The sequence below is a fragment of the Poecilia latipinna genome, unplaced genomic scaffold (genome assembly GCF_001443285.1).
Source record: "Poecilia latipinna isolate Pla-1442-1.1 unplaced genomic scaffold, P_latipinna-1.0 Scaffold254, whole genome shotgun sequence".
Classification (NCBI taxonomy): Eukaryota; Metazoa; Chordata; class Actinopteri; order Cyprinodontiformes; family Poeciliidae; genus Poecilia; species Poecilia latipinna.
The window spans coordinates 249,463-267,535 of record NW_015112870.1 but is presented as its reverse complement, the minus strand read 5'-3'; the positions used below and the strand labels follow the sequence as shown (position 1 = coordinate 267,535).

Sequence of the window (18,073 nt, the reverse complement as noted above, 5' to 3'; positions counted from 1 at the left end):
AGCCCTGGGTTTTTTTGTGGAGAAAGAGGTGGTGGTAAAAAAAAAAAAGAAAAAAAAAAAAAAAAAAAAAAAAATATATATATATATATATATATATATATATACAAGAAAATGAAAACAGTTGAAATGATCTCCAAACGAAGGATATTGATGATGATGCTGCATTGCGGTATGAAGGTCTGGGGTGTTTTTTTTCCCTTTACAGCAAGAAAACGAAAATAATGTTTTGATTTTATGGAATCAATTGAAGGGGAGATGCATATTTTTTGAGAGAAAAACGAGAGTTTATCCCCTTTGATGCGTTAAGGATGGATAGAGAACACATCCTTGAAAAAAAAGGTTTTTATTTTCCTTTTTTCTCAGCAAGTCAGCAAGAAAAATTGTTTTTTTTATGCACGTCTGCGTGCATAAAAAAAAAGCATGTGTAACCCAAAAAAAAAAAAAAACCGAGTTCATGCTGTTATATAATCGCCTTGTGGTGCAGGAGGCTGGAGAAGCGGCAGCAGACAGGTGAGGCCATCGAGCTGACGGAGGATGGGAGACCCAGGGAGGACCAGGAGCGCAAGGCTCCGCTGTGTGACTGCACCTGCTTCGGGCTTCCGCGCAGATACATCATCGCCATGCTGAGCGGGCTCGGCTTCTGCATCTCCTTCGGCATCCGCTGTAACCTGGGTGTGGCCATCGTCAGCATGGTGAACAACAGCACGATCCATCAGAACGGCAAGATCATCGTCAAAGAGGTGCTAACTCCGCCCTCCTCCACACCAGGGAGCCCCCGATAGGTGATGGTGGGGCCAGAGCCTGTAGACCGTTCATTTTATTTTATTTATCTAGTTGTTGGTTTTACAGTTGCAGAAAATAGAGAAATGTTTGTTTTTTTTTCTTTGTTTTCTCCTATTTTTCTCTCACAAATAAAGCAAATGAAATATTTCTCCGCTTTTTTTAAATACTTATATGAAGTGTACAAAACGAACTGTATTTTATTTTTTTATTTTTTTTGTCTTTATTTTTAAGAAAGCACAATTCAACTGGGACCCAGAGACCGTGGGAATGATCCATGGCTCTTTCTTCTGGGGCTACATAGTAACTCAGATTCCAGGAGGCTATATCTCCTCCAGACTGGCTGCAAACAGGTAAAAACATGAAGTTTCTACCTCATTTTTGTCGGGGATTTGGGATTTTACTTAATAATTCCGAGTAAAATAAATGCAAATTTATTACAGAAATGTGATCTAACTCAGAAGTTCTTCATTTTCACTAAGTTATAATACAAATCATAGACTTCCTGTTCAACACGAGGCAACAAACAAGAATAAAGGTTGGTTAAAGCAACAACTTCACTTCATTTTTTTTTTTTAATGGATAAGAATTGTTACCGTTAGAGATTAACCACTGCAAAACATTACCATTAAAAAACAAAACATGGGAAGATTGTAACGGATAATAATTTATAAACCTGTTTTATACTAAAAACAAAGATATGAATGTTGGGTTTGGAGCCAACCAGCAGATGAACTGGGGATTTGGTTCATGGCCGCCAGGCGTGCCTCCTCATGTTAATGAGCTCCCATGGGACGGCCGTGTCTAATCCTTTATGTTGGGACGCATGGCAACCGCACCAGCCAAAACCTTGTGTGAAATCTGTTTCTAGGTAATGATCGTAGTACAACCTCAGTGTCTGCAGAGCCAGCGTTATTATTTCACCGACGAGCCGGTTAGCCAGCTGTTTGCTGAAGGAATCGAACAAATCAGCAACAGGGATTTATGATGAAAAACATGAAAAAATGATAAAAATGTATGAGGAGGATAACAGTTAAATGTAAAATGACAGTTTTAGCGTCTAAATGACAGTTTTAGTGTCTTTATTTGTTTATTTGATTTTGAATGGCTTGATGATTTCAATAAAATAAAGATTTTTAATGATCCTATGATGCCATCTGATGCCTTTTGTTGTTGTTGCAACAGAGAACAATGTCATTGTTTTTGCTGCTTTTGAACTGACACACGTTGTGACGGTGTCATTTTCGTTTTTTTAACCAGCCACAATGTTTTTGTCCAGGGTTTTCGGTGCTGCCATTGTCCTGACATCCATCCTGAACATGTTCATTCCCTCCGCCGCCCGTACGCACTACGGATGCGTTATTTGCCTAAGGATACTGCAAGGCTTGGTGGAGGTATTGACGCACAGTTTGCACATCTCTTTCTGACCTTTAAAGCTCTTTGAATTGTTGCCTCATTATCAGGATGAGAGCTTTATCTGAACCTCGTAGTAAACCACGGAAACCTTCTGCTTTCTGTTTGAAATGGACTGTGGTATGGGTCCTATTATGATGGAGCCCCATTCATGTTACTGTACACAGATTGACCAACAAACGGCATTGATGCTATGAATAGCAGGGCTCGTGTCTAAATGGTTTTCCATGCTGAAACAGCTGGAAACATGCTGAACAAAAGAGGTAGCATAAAAACCACTTGATGCAGCCGCCTCCCTCGGCTCGAGAAGGGGCTTCATTTCAGGAGAGAGAAATGTGCTGTTATCAGATTGAAGGTCAGCCTCTTTTGTCGTGTTGAGCTGCTCGCTGTCATTTCAATAGCCGCTCGTGAGCAGTGAGGGAGAGCGAACTGCCTGTGTCCAACGCCACAACTTATTACTGCAGATTAAGCATTAGCATTTCAGGCTGTCTCCCACTGCAAGCCCCAGCAATTTGTATCTATCAATAGTTGATTGTATGCCACTTAGTGTTTAATGAAGATTTAATGGGAACAGTTCAGTTTATTTTTTTTTTTTTTACGTGAAATGGAGAGTCGTCTTGAATTTGCACTGGATTATTAGTCCTGATTAGAAAGGTCGGCTCAAATGCATGTCAGTGTGTTTGTTATTAGCTTCGGTTTGCTCTGGAAGGCTTTCACCAACTAGAAAGAGGCAGTTTCACACGGGGAGTAATTGAGTGAAGGTGTAAAAACAGTCTAGTTAAAGTGCCTTGCTGAAATATTTGTACCACTTGAACTTTTTAACCCATTGTCACGTTCCAACCACAAGGCTTAATGTGTTTTGTTTGGATTTTTGTGATGGTACAAAACAAAGGAGCACATTGTGTTGAAGTGGGAGAAAAATGAGGCTTTTATAGACAAAATCATTTTCCTTCCATAATGCTCTGCACCACGTTGGTCTATCAAATCCTGATAAAATCAACTGAAGTTGCGGTGAAAACTCAAAACACTGAAAAGGTTCAAGAGGTGAGAATACATTTGCAAGGCGCTGTAATTAAAAAAAACATGAAAGAAATGATCCGACTTCTGTTTTGTCACTTTGCAGGGAGTGACTTACCCAGCCTGCCATGGCATATGGAGTAAATGGGCCCCACCGCTGGAAAGAAGTCGTCTGGCAACTCTCTCCTTTTGTGGTACAAAACATTAACACTTATTGTTTGTAACTAAATCTGAATCGTTGGTTTCACACTGATTATATCAGCACATCAACTCTGAGATGCAAATACGGGTTTAGAATTACACGGGGTTGTTCTGGAAGACGTTTAGCTTGTTGTGTGTACAACCAACACAGGCAGGATCAAATTCTGCTTGTTCATGGCATTGTGCCTTGTTCAGGATCGTACGCTGGTGCAGTGGTGGCCATGCCTCTGGCTGGGATCCTGGTGCAGTACACAGGATGGTCTTCGGTCTTCTACGTGTACGGTGAGCACCACTGTCACTGCAGACCTTCACCAAAACATTCAGGAAAAGACAAAGGTTTCCTTAAATAAAGCGAGTTGCTGAATCATTACACTATGCATTTTTCTGATGCCAAAATTTTACAGTGGTGTTGTTAATAAACCGTGACAAGGTGACAGTTTATGGGTTTCATATTTCTTGACTTGCAATGCCTGAAAACATTGCGTACCACTGCGTTTTCTTATCCATAACCCCTGTCAGTCCTCCTGCGTTTGCAGTAATCTTCTCGTGTTCTGGTCAGGATTCTTTGGAATATTCTGGTACATGTTCTGGATTCTGGTGTCGTACGAGAGCCCGGCGGAGCACCCGACCATCACCGAAGAGGAGCGCCGCTACATTGAGGAGAGCATCGGTGAAAGTGCCCAGCTCATGGGCGCTACAGATGTGAGTTCTGACCCATTTGGAGTCCCCGTTTCTGTACAGGCCATTTCCAACTGACCGTGTGTTTGTTCCGATTCTGCAGAAATTTAAGACCCCCTGGAGGAAGTTCTTCTCCTCCATGCCTGTCTATGCAATCATTGTGGCCAATTTCTGCAGGAGCTGGACTTTTTACCTGCTGCTCATCAGCCAGCCTGCATACTTTGAAGAAGTTTTTGGTTTTGAGATCAGCAAGGTAAACAACATCTCCTTTTTATATCAAATTTATTTCTCATAAACACACACATTTATTCTGTCAAATATACCTCAAGCTAAGATACGTGTAAAGTCAAATTAGGAATTCACTCATGATGACTGCCCTCATATCTCTGTAAGTCACTGGTATTGTTGTAATTTTAAAAATATCTATCATTAAAAAAAAAAAAACATTAATTGGTCGTAAAGCCAAAAACTCACATACAGCTTACATACAGCTTAAAAACTGTGAATGAGCTGTTTTCATACACCTACTAATGCACAGATATTTTGGCAATTTTTTTTATCATGTCCAGCTAAAAAGATTTAATTCCTATTAAATGCTAGTTTATGATATATACTAGTTGAAAAGCTAAATGGACAAAACTGCAGCCTCATTCTAGTTCCGTATTCAGTTCTGAACAGAATTCAGATGGATGATTAGAGTAGAAAAGAAAATCTGCCGTAAAAAATGACACCACCATTGGAACCAGACTGAGGGAGCCGAGCCCATCTGCCTCGACCGGCTGGACCGCGAGAGGACAGAACAGACTCCATCTCATGACAGAATGTGTAACCACTCCTTTCAAGTGCAAACCATTGCAGAATCTCAACAAAGAATCAAAAAACTGGGCACCGACTATATTCGTTACTGATTTGCATACTGAACTCTATTCTAACGTTTAGATTGCAAAAGAACCTGAGGCTGTAGATCTAAAAGCAGACTGATGGTGTGCTTGACGTTGCCAGAAACCCTTACATTTTATTTTATTACATTTTATCATGTTATTAAAAAGTAATGATTGCATTTAGTAAACTATTAGAGAATGTGCAGTGTGATTGAAAAGAAGATTTTTTTCAAATTGATCTTCATTAGTTTTGGTTGTCGTGTGCTTATATCATTGCTGTTGCAGTATAATGTAAAGAGCTGCATGTTGGGGTTTCACAAACTTTATAAGGAGGTAATAAATATGATCTGATCTCAAGCAGTTTCTATGGCTGTTCAAACTTCAGCTGGATTGTGCACAAACACAGCAGATTGCACATTATTTATTGAACAAGGATGAAGCCAAAATGGAGAGACGCATACTTAAATACTACATTACCCACAATCCTTTGTCATCTGACAAATTGTGCTTTTGCATGCTGCTTTACATTGTGTTTTATTGAACAGGTACTTATTCAAATCAACATTAAATGTGCAGAAGGTCAATATGGTCAGGTGAATATAAAAAGTATAAACACCACTGTTAAAATGTCTCATATAATGCATTATAAAAATAAATAAAAACACGAAAACAAGCTGATGCCATCTTAATGTAAGGATCATTTTGATCCATCTAAAATCTATGGGCTTAGCTAAAGGGAGCAAATTTATAGATGTGCACATTTATGTCACAGAGATTGTTGTAGTTTCTTTTATTTTGTGTATCTTTCTTTTTAACTGATTTGTTTGTCTTTCAGTTGTGTTTATATATATATATATATATATATATATATTTAAATTTTTATATATATTTTATTTGTTGTCTCATTTTGTAAATGGACACTAACACGTTTGAAGGTATTTCAGTTTTAGGACATGTGAAAGCAAGCAGCAACAAAAAGTCGTTTAAATTTGCTGTTTTATTATGACTTCCTCTAAAATATGGTTGCAGTTTGTGATTTGTTTCATTCCTTGATGAAAAACAAAAACAATCCAGACAGCAGAATCCAAGTAATCTCAAACCATCCTGACTTCTGCCCTGCACTGGGGGTGTAAATCATAACTCACGTTACTATGCCAGGTGTAATTCAGGGTCACAGTGAGAAGCCACCATTACTCCGGTGAGTTATTGCATCAGAGATTGAAATGCAGAAACATATTTGTTCTGACATTGTTGTGATGTTTCATTCTGGCTGTACCAGCCGCCTCAGAGAATCGTCTGATGTGTTTCCAGGTTGGAGCGCTGTCGGCTCTCCCTCACCTGGTCATGACCATCATTGTGCCTTTAGGAGGCCAGTTAGCAGACTACCTACGAACCCACAACATCATGTCCACCACTACCGTCCGTAAAATCATGAACTGTGGCGGTGAGGCTTCACTCCAACTCGTCTTCCTCCGTTTTAATGTCTGAGTCTTTCTACTGAGTTGTCCTGCGTCTTTCAGGGTTTGGTATGGAAGCGACGCTACTCTTAGTGGTCGGATACTCTCACAGTAAAGGTGTGGCCATCTCCTTCCTGGTGCTGGCAGTGGGCTTTAGTGGATTTGCAATATCAGGTAAGTTTTTTTTAAAGAACAGATTATTTTTCCGTGCTGTTTCTCGCAGAGCTCAACACTGTTTCTGTCTCTGCTGCAGGGTTTAATGTGAACCATCTAGACATCGCTCCCCGCTATGCCAGCATCCTCATGGGCATTTCTAACGGTGTGGGGACTCTGTCAGGCATGGTCTGCCCACTCATTGTGGGAGCAATGACAAAGCACAAGGTGAGTCTTTTTCATGGGAATGGTTATGTAACAAACTGTTTCACGCCTCTGAAGGAACAAAATAGTGATTTATTTTTAGCTCTAAAGATGGATTACTTATCATTCTGAAAGCATATGAAATGTACAAACAGGAAAAGAGGAAAAGAAGGGTCATTGGATTCACCAAAGCAAACAAAAATAACATTTTCCCTTTTAAAATAGCCTGCTGTTTGTGGTACTGCTGCATTAAATTAAATATAGCTCTTGAAGGACTTCAGGATTTTGTAATTAAATGAATGAGATATTGACAATGTGATGCTTTGTACTAAATGAACTAAAACTTTATTGAAGTACTTTTTAATTCAGTTTCAGCATTCATTCTTTTTTACACTGAACATGACTCACAGTGAATCTGATCATGAAATAAAGTTCAGTTTTTATAACGTTACTCGTTTCTTTCCCACTTAGCTAAAGCCATAGAGTTCAGGGATGTTATAAAGATTTTACGGCACAACAGCATCACTTAGGAAAGGGTATTAAAAAGCTCCACAGTATTATACCGATGCCACTGTATAGTGAAAACAATAACCAATGTATCCAGAAACCATGTCAGAACTGAGTCAGTAAAAAAAACTGGATGTTTCTTCAAAACTGATGAAAAGACGAGGCATAAACTGCTCAGAGATCCTGCGACGTCGCTAACAGCAAAAACTGAAGAAGCTGGAAGAATTTCCAACTGGTTCTGTTTCTGTTGGGGTAATTTCATTAATTACACATAAAGTTGGAAGAAAACAAAGTTATTTTCTTCCTAATAAAACATTCGAGCTTGGCCAAAATCTCAAAGAAAACTTATGTAGAGTCTGAATAAACCAACCGTAAACTTTTGGGCTACGGTTTCATAAACTATGTTTGGCACAAAAACAATATTGAGTGGTGAAACATTATAGTGGCAACATAATGCTTTGGGTTTCCTTTCTTCACATAACAGAAAGCTAAGGTGGGTGAAATTATAAATAGCTCCTATTATCCAGTATTATATATCAATTTTGACCAAAAACCTGACAGAAAGCTAAAAAAAAGAGATTTTTCCCCCCTTTTTTACCAACTCTGAGAGTCCAAGTACACTTGATATCACTTTACAATTGTTGATGGGAAGAAAATAAAAGTTTTAAAATGGCCTAGCGAGAGTCCAGGACCAGATTTAGCAGAAGCTCTTTGGGTTCAGCTGAGGAGGGCTGCAGGTAAAAGATGTCGTCACAATCTGACAGATTTAGAGAACCTCTGCAACTTTTACTGACTGAGCACATATTACCGACTTAAGATATCCCATTTCACTCTGAAATGTAATCAGAATTTCACTCTGAATACTGAAATTTAATCAAAAGTTGATACAACAAAGTATTGATTTAAAGGTGCGCACACTTATGAACCTCGGGTTATTGCATTTTTTCCCCCTTTCCCAGAAGATTTGTTTGTTTCTCAACAAAATGGTATTGCAGAAATGTGGCATTATAATGTGGGAAAGCTTTGAAATGAATTACATATTTTTCATTCAGTGCATATCTTATCTTTTTCTGGTTTCAGACCCGCGAGGAGTGGCAGTACGTCTTCCTCATCGCCTCCCTTGTGCATTACGGAGGCGTGGTGTTTTATGGCATCTTTGCCTCTGGGGAGAAGCAGCCATGGGCCGACCCTGAGGAAACTAGTGAGGAGAAGTGCGGCTTCATAGATGACGACGAGTTGGCCGAGGAGACGGGCGACATTACGCAGAGCTACGGCGCCATGGGCGGCCCGGCCAAAAGCTACGGGGCGACGGCGCAGCTCAACGGAGGCTGGGTGCAGGATTGGGACAAGACGGAGGAATACGTTCAGGAGCCGGCGGGAAAGATGTACACTCAGCGTGGCTACTCTTAAACCATACAGCTATGGTGAGCCTGCCTAAAAAAAACAAAACAAAACAAAAAAAAACAGGCGCGCCATCGGCGATTGCACAAACAAGCATTGTATCAGATATCTAAACCCATTCTGTGTGTTCAAGTAGTTTCACATGAAATGTAAAGAAATAGTTTACTCCAAACGAGAAATATCCTCATTAGATTATTGTTTGTCATACGTGCACATCGTAGGGCTTCACAGAACATACGGACAGCAGTTGCAAAGCAAACTGCAGGCGTATGCTAGGCACCCAAACCTCATTGATCTACTTGAACAACATGAGCCAGATGACACTGCAGACGACCATCGCGTAGGTTCTTTCTCTTAGATACTACTCTGATTGCACTGAAACAATAAGTGTTCTAAAAAAAAACTCTACTACGTTTCAAATGTGTTTTATGTACTGTATAGATATTTACCTGTATACTGTTTCTGTGAGACTATCGTGGATTTTGGGTCATTGATCTGTGTAGACATTAAGTATATAAAAAGGCCATATTTTTCATGGACAGTACCTCTTCAGGGAGACGTCTGCTTGCAAAAAAGGTCTTCATCTTCTCCAGTGAGGCCTACAATACATTTACAAGACAAAAATAAGCGTGAGTGAAGCTGAATCGTAGAGTTTTAGTGTGTTTGTTGCATGAATTTGCTCAGATCAATGTTTCCGACGCTTCACAGTCACAAATAGTTCTCATTTAGCCAACTGCTTAGCTCTTAGGTGGGTGTCTGCTGCCGTTATGGATAATACGGCGAGTTCTCATGATCAGGCTGCGGTGAGAGACAAATCAAAAGGCAACTGCTCAGACAAAAAAAAAAATGTTTCTTGATGTTTGGTGTGCACTGCAATAAATTCTCTGTACCAGCCATCACATTCTGTTCTGTAAAGTAACACAAGCTTGCCGTATGTAACTGTACTTCTTTTTGAGTCACGTGAAGATCAACATGAAGGTGTGTGTTTTAACAGTTTTTCACTGTCTGGAGAAGCCAGCTTTATCGCTCTTTATGCAGATGATGTTGTTGCGTTTTGACGGCGAGGAATGCAGTGGTGTGTGCGAACAGCAGAGTTGTTTGTGATCGCTTGATGTTCCTTGGTTGTTGTCATGGCCACCACGCGTACTTATTGTGACACATTGATATCGTGACATTTGGGTGGACTACATGAACTATTAGATGGCTCTTCCACTTGACTTATTTCGCTGTTTAGACACTTTTCTTTGTTTTGCTTTATGAAACCACCTGCAAGGATGTATAAAAATATATGAATATTTAAGAATGTTTAAGATGACCAAAAGATGCTATTATGGCTTTGTGCCTGGAGTTTATGTAAACAGATAAATGTGATTTTATGGCTTCTATTATTGTGTTTAATGAAGATGTATGTTGGAGTCTAAAAGTGTTATAAAAATACTCATATTTTATAAAAAAACAAACAAACATAAAAGCCACATTTGGTTGTGTGTTTTGGTGATTTACTGTATCATGCACAGACTGAAGACAATCTGTTTCACTAGTTAACCTTGTGCAAGCATCTCCTGCTCTTTCTATGTTTCTCATTAGTAAATCAATATAAGACGTCTCTGGAGAGGAGGACAGATTACTGGACTCAGTAGCCTTGCAGGAGCAGTAATTTTTGAAGCAAGCAGGCTTAACATCTGTAGAACAAGGAGCATCGACTCTGCAGCGGACTCTGGTTTGGATGTCCAGAGAAAAACAGCTCCATAGGCGTCATGTTGGTGCTAAACTGTGATCCTCAGCCACACCTCAAAAGAAACAAAGAGAATAATATATTGGTCTGGTTCTCCTACCTGCATATAAACTCAACATTGTTAAATTTAACACAACTATTGATTTACTTTCATATAAAGCACAACAGTTAAATGATCAATACTCTTTAAGGTAGAATCCGTTAGCATTATGTACATAAAGCTAATGCTTCATCTGCAAATTAGAAATTGAAAACCGTTGAGAAAAAATACAGCTCTGGAAAAAATTAAGAGACCACTTAAAATGATCAGTTTTTCTGATTTTACTCTTTATAGGTTTATGTTTGAGTGAAATGAACGTTGTTCTTTTATTATATGAACTACTGACATGTCTCTGAAATCCTAAGCAAAAATTTAGTATTTATTTGCAGAAAATGAGAAAAGTTCAAACTAACAAAAAAGACGCAGCGTTTTCAGACCTCGAATAATGCAAAGAAAACAAGTTCATATTCATTCAGAAACAATAATACTGATGTTTTAGCTCAAGGAGAGTTCAGAAATCAACATTTGGTGGAATAATCAGGAGGTGTTTCAGTGCAGGGGGCTCTTCATTTTTCCAGAGCTGTGTGTATAGATGCTGTATAAAAACATCATTCAATCTGATTGGCCTTTCCTTTTTTGGAAAAACCCATAATGCTTTTTGATAATGTATTTTGTTAAAAGTCTGATGCATTTTTAGCAAAGTCAGAAGAAAGCAAAGGAGCATCATCCCATGTCTAAAGTACGGCGGGGGTGGCAGCATCATGAGGAGAGTTTCTTTGATGCAGAGGGCACTGGTACATTTTGAAGTTTGATGTCATGAGGAAAGAACAACCAGGTTGTTTTGAATCATTTTATTAATTTATGAGTGAAACGATAAATATTTATGCAAATTATTCTTGTCTGATATAATATTTTTTGATGATTTGAAACATTAAAGTGTGACAAAAAAGCATAAACAGAATAAATCTGCAAGTGAGTGAATAGCTTCTCTTATGCAACTCTGCCACCAACATCAACTGGACTCGCTTCATAAAAATAGGAAGTCAAAATGAAAAGCGGAAGACATAACATGCAGATTTTCTAAAGACAGTCTGATGAATTTGGTAATTGACTTGAAGAGAGAGTAAATCATGTTGAATAATTAAGGTTGATTTACAGATTTCTCTATAATCTGTATCTTAAGTACATCATGATGTTTAAATCTAGATGTATTAAAGTGTGTGGATCTTGCTGTGCATTTTCTCCCTGTGGGCGGCGATGAGTCAAGTGAATCTGACTTATTAGTGTTATCAGTGTTATCAGTGCAACTCACTGGGTTTTCATTGTCTGTTGTTTGCAGTGCATGAGCAAACTGAAAACAACTGCAGCCTCTTGCATAAACATTCAGCATAAAACAGACAGCTCTCTTATGTTGGACTGTGTGGATGGGAGCTTCAGCAGTCGACCGGTTTTCTGCACATGACGGACAGTCTGACCGTGGAAACTGACTGATAGCTCGATCACAGGGAGCGGCTCCACGTCTGAATCTCCCCCCAGTTGACGCCCCGGCAGCAATTACTGCAAATCCCGGTTTCTCTTCTGATCCGCCAGGGCAAGGAGGGAGGCCATTAAAACTCCGCTTGCCGTTGCACTGCGCGCCTTTCAGTGCACGCTAATTTGACGGAAAACACAATTGTGTCGCCGCTCATGTGGAACATGTTTTCTCATGCCTAACCAGGCTGCGAGGTCATGGCTGTTACACCTGTGACGGGCCTGTGGGCATAGAAACCTGTCAGCACGCTAAGTGAAACGCTCTCAGCAGTTCTCTAGCCTGCATCTCTGATGCTTTATTTTTGCTGCATCCCAAAGCTTAGTCACTCTCGTCCCTGCCTGGTTGTGTAATCTGTGGGTGCGTGAAGGAGAGCTGAGGAGCTGTGGGTCGGTGGGGCAGGTGCAGCGTCGCTCCTTGGGGACTGTAATGGGATGAGGCCTTGGCCAGAATGAGTGTTTGATGACAGAGGTTGCACCCTTCCCCTGAGAGTCTGTCTGCATGCAATTATCCTCCTGATCCCTCCTCCAAATGTCCTCGACATTCCCTCCTCGCCGCTTCAATAGCCCTTAATTTCCCATGGAAAATTCAGCTCCGTCGTACGCTGAAAGATCAAGTAATTACAGCTTCACATTTCAACACAGTATTGGAGTAATTACTGCTTTATGACAACCCTCCCCCTGCTGCACAGTGCCCCACCTCAGGGCAAATAAATTCACATAAATAAATTCCCTTGTTAATTGCTTTATTAGTGGAGAGTCAGACAGCCGAGGCTGGCTTTACAGCAAAAATGAACATGTTATAAATGAGAGTTCTCCACCCACCATCACATAATTTTATATATATATATATATATATATATATATATATATATATATATATATATATATATATATATATATATATATTGGTCAAACAAAAAATTCTCCTTCTGTTACATGCTGATATTGCCAATTTCAGGGTATTTTCTTCCTGTTCAGCTCCCAGTACCAGCAAGTGCTAAAAACATTCATCTGTGGTCATTTTAGTCCTTCTTTAAACATTCCTTAAAGATATTATTACGTTTTCCATCCATATAGTGCCATTTATACCACAATCATGTCACTATTTTACTCACAGTTGTTATAAAAATGTTGTATTTGTCAAATATGACTTAGAAGAAGTTTGACTTCATAATTTAAGGCCTCTGTATCTTTAAGAAACTCCTGCTCTTTCTGAAACAGCTTTTTTTTTTTTTACCAGCATTTCACTGAGAAATACCTTGTACAATGAGCTCTGCTGATGTGTGGTTCCAACAGGTGTTTGCTAATTGCTGCTGGCTAGTCTGAAGGAGCTGAGTGGGGGAGGCCCAGGGGTCGGTAAATTACACACACTGCCCCTGATTTTATGTTATTTTTGTTTGTAAGAAAATGTCTTTCTACTCACTTCACAATTATGCACAGCTCTATATTGATCCAATAAAATACAAGAAAGTATGCGGTTGTTTTTTGTTGTTTTTAGATTCCCTGAATACAAACAAATGTGATGTGATCTAGCTGTTGTCCATCTAGTTTCACCTCCCACATATCAGATTACACTGACACCTCCACAGAGACTCGCCGTGCTTCGCACACAGAGGTTCAACATGAAGCTGATGGGGTAATGATTGAAACAACAGAAAATGACATATTTTGAGTTATGCTTGAAATCTGGTGTCTTGTAAAACAGTCTGAATATTTTTTCCTTTCTTGAAAAACAGAAACATTTTCTTTTCATTCACAATCAGGTTTCTTGAGTTATTATTAGTTTTTTTTTTTTTTTTATCTGATTCCTCAGGACCAAAACTGAAAGGCAAAGGAGATTTTTCACATTTTAACCCTCTTAAGTCAGATATGATGGTTAATTCTCTCATATTGGTTATAATGAGCTGACTTTTGCCTAATTAGCTATGAAAACCTGCTTAATTTTGTTTTGCACTTCCATTTCTTCATATTTTCAGCAGATTACTGGCCAAAAAAAAACTCCTTCCCTTTCTTTAAAATGCAAATTACTGTAACAACAGCTCCTCTGACAGCCTTATTTAATTTATGAAACTAATGCAGAACAGAGTCCACATCTTCCTCAGAATTATTTTTTGTCCATCACGTTCTAAGTGGGACACAGGTGTGACCAGGGGTCCCCCCCTCTCAATCAGAGGGGCTTAGGCGCGTGCCGAGGGAAGGCTCTACCCTTTCAGCAGCCCACCCCCTCCGAGAAATCCCTATTCAGTCCACCAGATGGTGGCTGGGTCTGAGTTTTAATGAATGTTATCCTCCGTGACCCTGTGGACGCCGCAGAACAGCGGTGCCCCCCTCTCAGCACGTCTCACTGCAGTTTGCCACCCCACGCTGACGGAGAACAATATCAGAAAGCAAACTGAAGGAGGGATGCTGGAGGAAATGCAAATAAAAAAGAAAAAATACCCTGCTTCCCTGCAGGAATAGACAGATTTGTTCTCTAAAATGACATATTGGAGGTTTTTTCTTTACAAACTGATATTTTATTTCAATAAAACAAAAAGGAAGCCAGGTTCCAGCTTTGACGTTTGTAGGCAGAGCATTTTAAAACCCTGTCATCTTGCAGAAAGTCAGTCAGTAACACATGTGAGTCATCGCCATGACTGCTCACACCTCCTGCCAGTTACATGTGAGGCTGAGAGTAAAAGTGAGAACCACAATCTCCTCAGTTGCAAGACTATATTAAAAACTCATCGGTTTGTTAAACTAAATTCCTCTTTGTGTTTGTTCCCAATAGATCAGTCAGAGTCCTCAGTCGCTGTTGGATTTCCTCCAGCCTGACGCATATGTTTTCATTCCCTGGAAATAAATTGGTTGTGTAGGAGCTGCCCTTGCCCACTGACCCTTGTCTGTCTCGACGTGAATTGCCTTCGCGGCGTGTTAAACGAGCCGTGGCTGTGTTGGTGTTTCCTCCTCTGCTCTAATCCGCCGTCTGACAGAGACCTGTCACACACCGGCTGACTGAGGGAGAGGCCAGAGTCTCACTAATTGATCCCTCGTCCACAGAGGCGCTTCGACATGCAGGTGAAGCCTGAGATGTGCAAATTACCAGTCCAGTCACATGACTGGCATGAAGCCAATCAAAATGTATAGGTTTGGAGCGAGCAGCGCTGGAGGGGATGTTGACAGATAGTGTGAGAGAAAGGGGGGAAAAAAATCATTTCTGGAGAACGTAGCTAGGAAACAGTTAAATTAATTCAGTGTTTGGCTGCTTTGCTGATTGTGTTTTATTACTTTATGCACTTTAAGGTCATTACTTATCAAGCAAATCTATATCAGAATATTTTAACTTAGAAATAATCTATTGAAAAACAATTTTAAAAAATCTTTGCATATATTGTATTAGATTTAGGTCAAGGTTTTTGTAACATAAAACAATTTGATCTAAATTCTAAAAAAACTCAGTGAGCTTTTTCTTATTTTTTTCACGTGTCTCAACACCTGACAAAAAAAAGCCTTTGTTCATATTTCTTTAAACAAACAGCAACAAGCAACATTCCATAATGTAGCATATACTGTGGATCGTAAAGATTAGTCATTCTGCAATACTACAAATAAAGTGATGAGTTTTGAAAGGCAGTGAAACTTGTTTTACAGTTTTTCTTGACTGCTTTGACCTGCTTAAAGAAACTGGATGAACTCAGTCATCATCACTATCTCAGCAGAGCAGAGCGCGTCTTTTGTAAATGCATGAACTATTTCTTACTGCTTTGACACGTTTTCCCGACTCTTTCACAGAACAGTTCACACCGACGACAATACGGCAGTCCAGACTCCACTGCTGCAGCTATGGTAACTAAACAGAAATCCCTTGTTCCTAACCATCTGATTCTACCTACATCAGTATGAATCTACTGAAGCTTTGCTTCACAAAGAGCATCGCTGGTGAAATTGTATTGTACCCTAACGTGTTCAATTTTTTTTTTTTTATTTCTTATTCTCTGATTTTATTTTGGTTTACATTTAAAGTATTTTCTGTAATATTTGCAGTGTTCCAGCTTTAAGTCAGTCACAGTGTGAAAAATATGCAATAAAAATTTGCATCAAAGCCTTTCTGATTCTGGGTCAAATCGTTATAAGGATAATTTGACAAAACCTATGAAGAAAGATAAAAAAAAAATTGTACTAGCATGAAATCTATGTGGGCCACCGTGACAAGCAGATGATGTATTTGGTTCATTATGTGAGGATTAATTGGAAGAGTTTATGCTGTTGGGTTCAAGTTGTTCTGTTTGAAGGCAATATTTGTTTTTGTTTCATATTTTAAATGTTTAAATGTGCCACAGTTGTGATATTATACCTGCTGATACAAAACATAAAAATATACATAAATACATAACCTAAAAAAAATATTTATTGCCTTATTGTTCAATTCCACTTCATAGAAGACGTTCTTGAACAATACTCAATAGCAAACACCAGTATAATAAATATATATTAAAGCAGTACTGAACAGGTGCACTGCATCCTTCAGATGATCAAATGTCTTTTTATTTGTCTTATTTTTTGGAAAGCAGTACATTTTATTTTATTTAGTATTAATACACATCAGGCAGGCAGATTATCATGTAAACTTGGTGAAATCTTCTAGCTCTAAAGAAACCAGAGGTCTGAGCGTCACTTTCTCAGTGCCAACAGGTTGTCCCCCCACACGCTCAGACCTCTGACATCAAAGTCTCCATCAGCAATCCTCCGTGCATTTAACTCATCCTCCATTTCCGTCCTCAGAGAGGGACAGGCCTCAAACAGGGCCAAATAATGCTCCGTCATTTTCTGGAAGGACACAGCAGAGCTTGTAGCAGCGTGAACCCATTCGCCTTCAGTTACCCTGTACTCCATCTCCGACGCCCACCTCTTCAGCAACTTGCAGAACGCATCTCTAAATTTCTGGTGTCTTTTTGCCAAGTCTGCAAGAACCTTGGAAGGCAGCGCAGTGCACACGTGCTGCAGCGTGCCACGCCGACTCTGCAGCCAGTCCAGGAGAAAATCCTGAGAGGCGGTCTGTGCAGCCGAGTCTGTTGTTGTCAGCAGAGCTGCAGCGATGACTGGACACAAATGCTCCGCTGCAACCTCAAATTCCTGAAGGACGGAGCTCAGAAAGTCCTCCGCCCGGAGGGGATCGCTGCTCTGGCTCAGCGCGGACCCCAACCTCTCCATCAGCATCTCTCCCTGAACCTCAGCATCAGCACCAACAGAGGGGACGCCCAGGAGGGGACGCAGCACCGTACAGGCAGATTTGCACTGAATAATCTGGCTGCAGAGGCCTCTGACGTCTTCATAGTTGCTGCTTGTAGAATCAGCAGAGGCCTTGGTTTCAAAGAGCATCTTCATAATGGAGACTGGCAATGCAGAGTTGTTCAACAGCCAGAGGAGCAGCAGATCCTGGCAGCGACCCAGATCCAAAAACGACACTGCGTTGTATTCAGGAAGAGCTTCCTTCAAACTGTGATTGGTGAGCTGCAGCTGCTTCTCCAGGACTCCTCTGATGACGGGGTTACCGTGGAACCTGCTGTAAATATGCTCACAGTACCTGGCCCAGTGAAAAGCCCTGGTCACGGTCTGCTCGTCCCACTCATTCACCACGCCGCTGTGGGCAGCCACGGCCAGCAGCTCCACGGTACGGCCCACGTTTTTCAGCACGGCCTCCATGTGGCGCTGTCCGCATTCACAGCCCAGTCAGTGGGCTCCCGGTGTTTGGCACTGATGGGGACAAAACACGACTTAGGTATTGAACCCTAAGTGCCCTTTAACTCCAAGGCACTCGTTTCAGTTCAAGAAAGTTAGTAAGTTAGCTAAAAGTTCCCCAGAAGCAGCATTAGAAACGGTTTTTTTGCGAGAACAAAAATAAACCATGTTTTAAGTCAAGTTGCTCTAACGGCTAAAGCCCTACTATAAAATAAGAATAAGACAATAAACATCATTGTTTTGCTGTTATCAACTTACTCGTCTTTACTTTCCAATACCCGGGTCTTCCGTTTGTATTTGTGTGGCGTTTACTTGTGCGCATGCGTGCTGGACTCCTAACTTTTAGCCCTTCAAAATA

The 18,073-nt window shown here is 40.2% G+C and overlaps 2 protein-coding genes across 2 annotated transcripts in view; one reads left to right on the top strand and one right to left on the bottom strand.

The window, feature by feature from the left end:
• Window positions 1-9,527, top strand: part of slc17a6a (solute carrier family 17 member 6a) — a 13,873-nt gene extending 4,346 nt beyond the window's left edge. Inside the window, exons 2-12 of the mRNA XM_015032944.1 lie at window positions 485-740; window positions 1,015-1,133; window positions 2,060-2,174; window positions 3,317-3,404; window positions 3,607-3,693; window positions 3,971-4,113; window positions 4,193-4,342; window positions 6,282-6,414; window positions 6,491-6,601; window positions 6,681-6,808; window positions 8,372-9,527. Coding sequence (XP_014888430.1) covers window positions 485-740; window positions 1,015-1,133; window positions 2,060-2,174; window positions 3,317-3,404; window positions 3,607-3,693; window positions 3,971-4,113; window positions 4,193-4,342; window positions 6,282-6,414; window positions 6,491-6,601; window positions 6,681-6,808; window positions 8,372-8,701 — 1,660 coding nt within the window. The 3' untranslated portion in view covers window positions 8,702-9,527. The remainder of the gene's footprint in view (window positions 1-484; window positions 741-1,014; window positions 1,134-2,059; window positions 2,175-3,316; window positions 3,405-3,606; window positions 3,694-3,970; window positions 4,114-4,192; window positions 4,343-6,281; window positions 6,415-6,490; window positions 6,602-6,680; window positions 6,809-8,371) is intronic.
• A 6,839-nt stretch (window positions 9,528-16,366) lies between these two features.
• On the bottom strand, window positions 16,367-18,072 carry fancf (FA complementation group F). Its single transcript, XM_015032943.1, has 2 exons — window positions 17,974-18,072; window positions 16,367-17,730 (listed from the first exon to the last, which is right to left on the bottom strand). Exon 2 carries the CDS (start codon window positions 17,677-17,679, stop codon window positions 16,648-16,650), a length of 1,032 nt encoding a protein of 343 aa, XP_014888429.1. The 5' UTR covers window positions 17,680-17,730; window positions 17,974-18,072; the 3' UTR covers window positions 16,367-16,647.
• Window position 18,073: the final 1 nt, after the last annotated feature.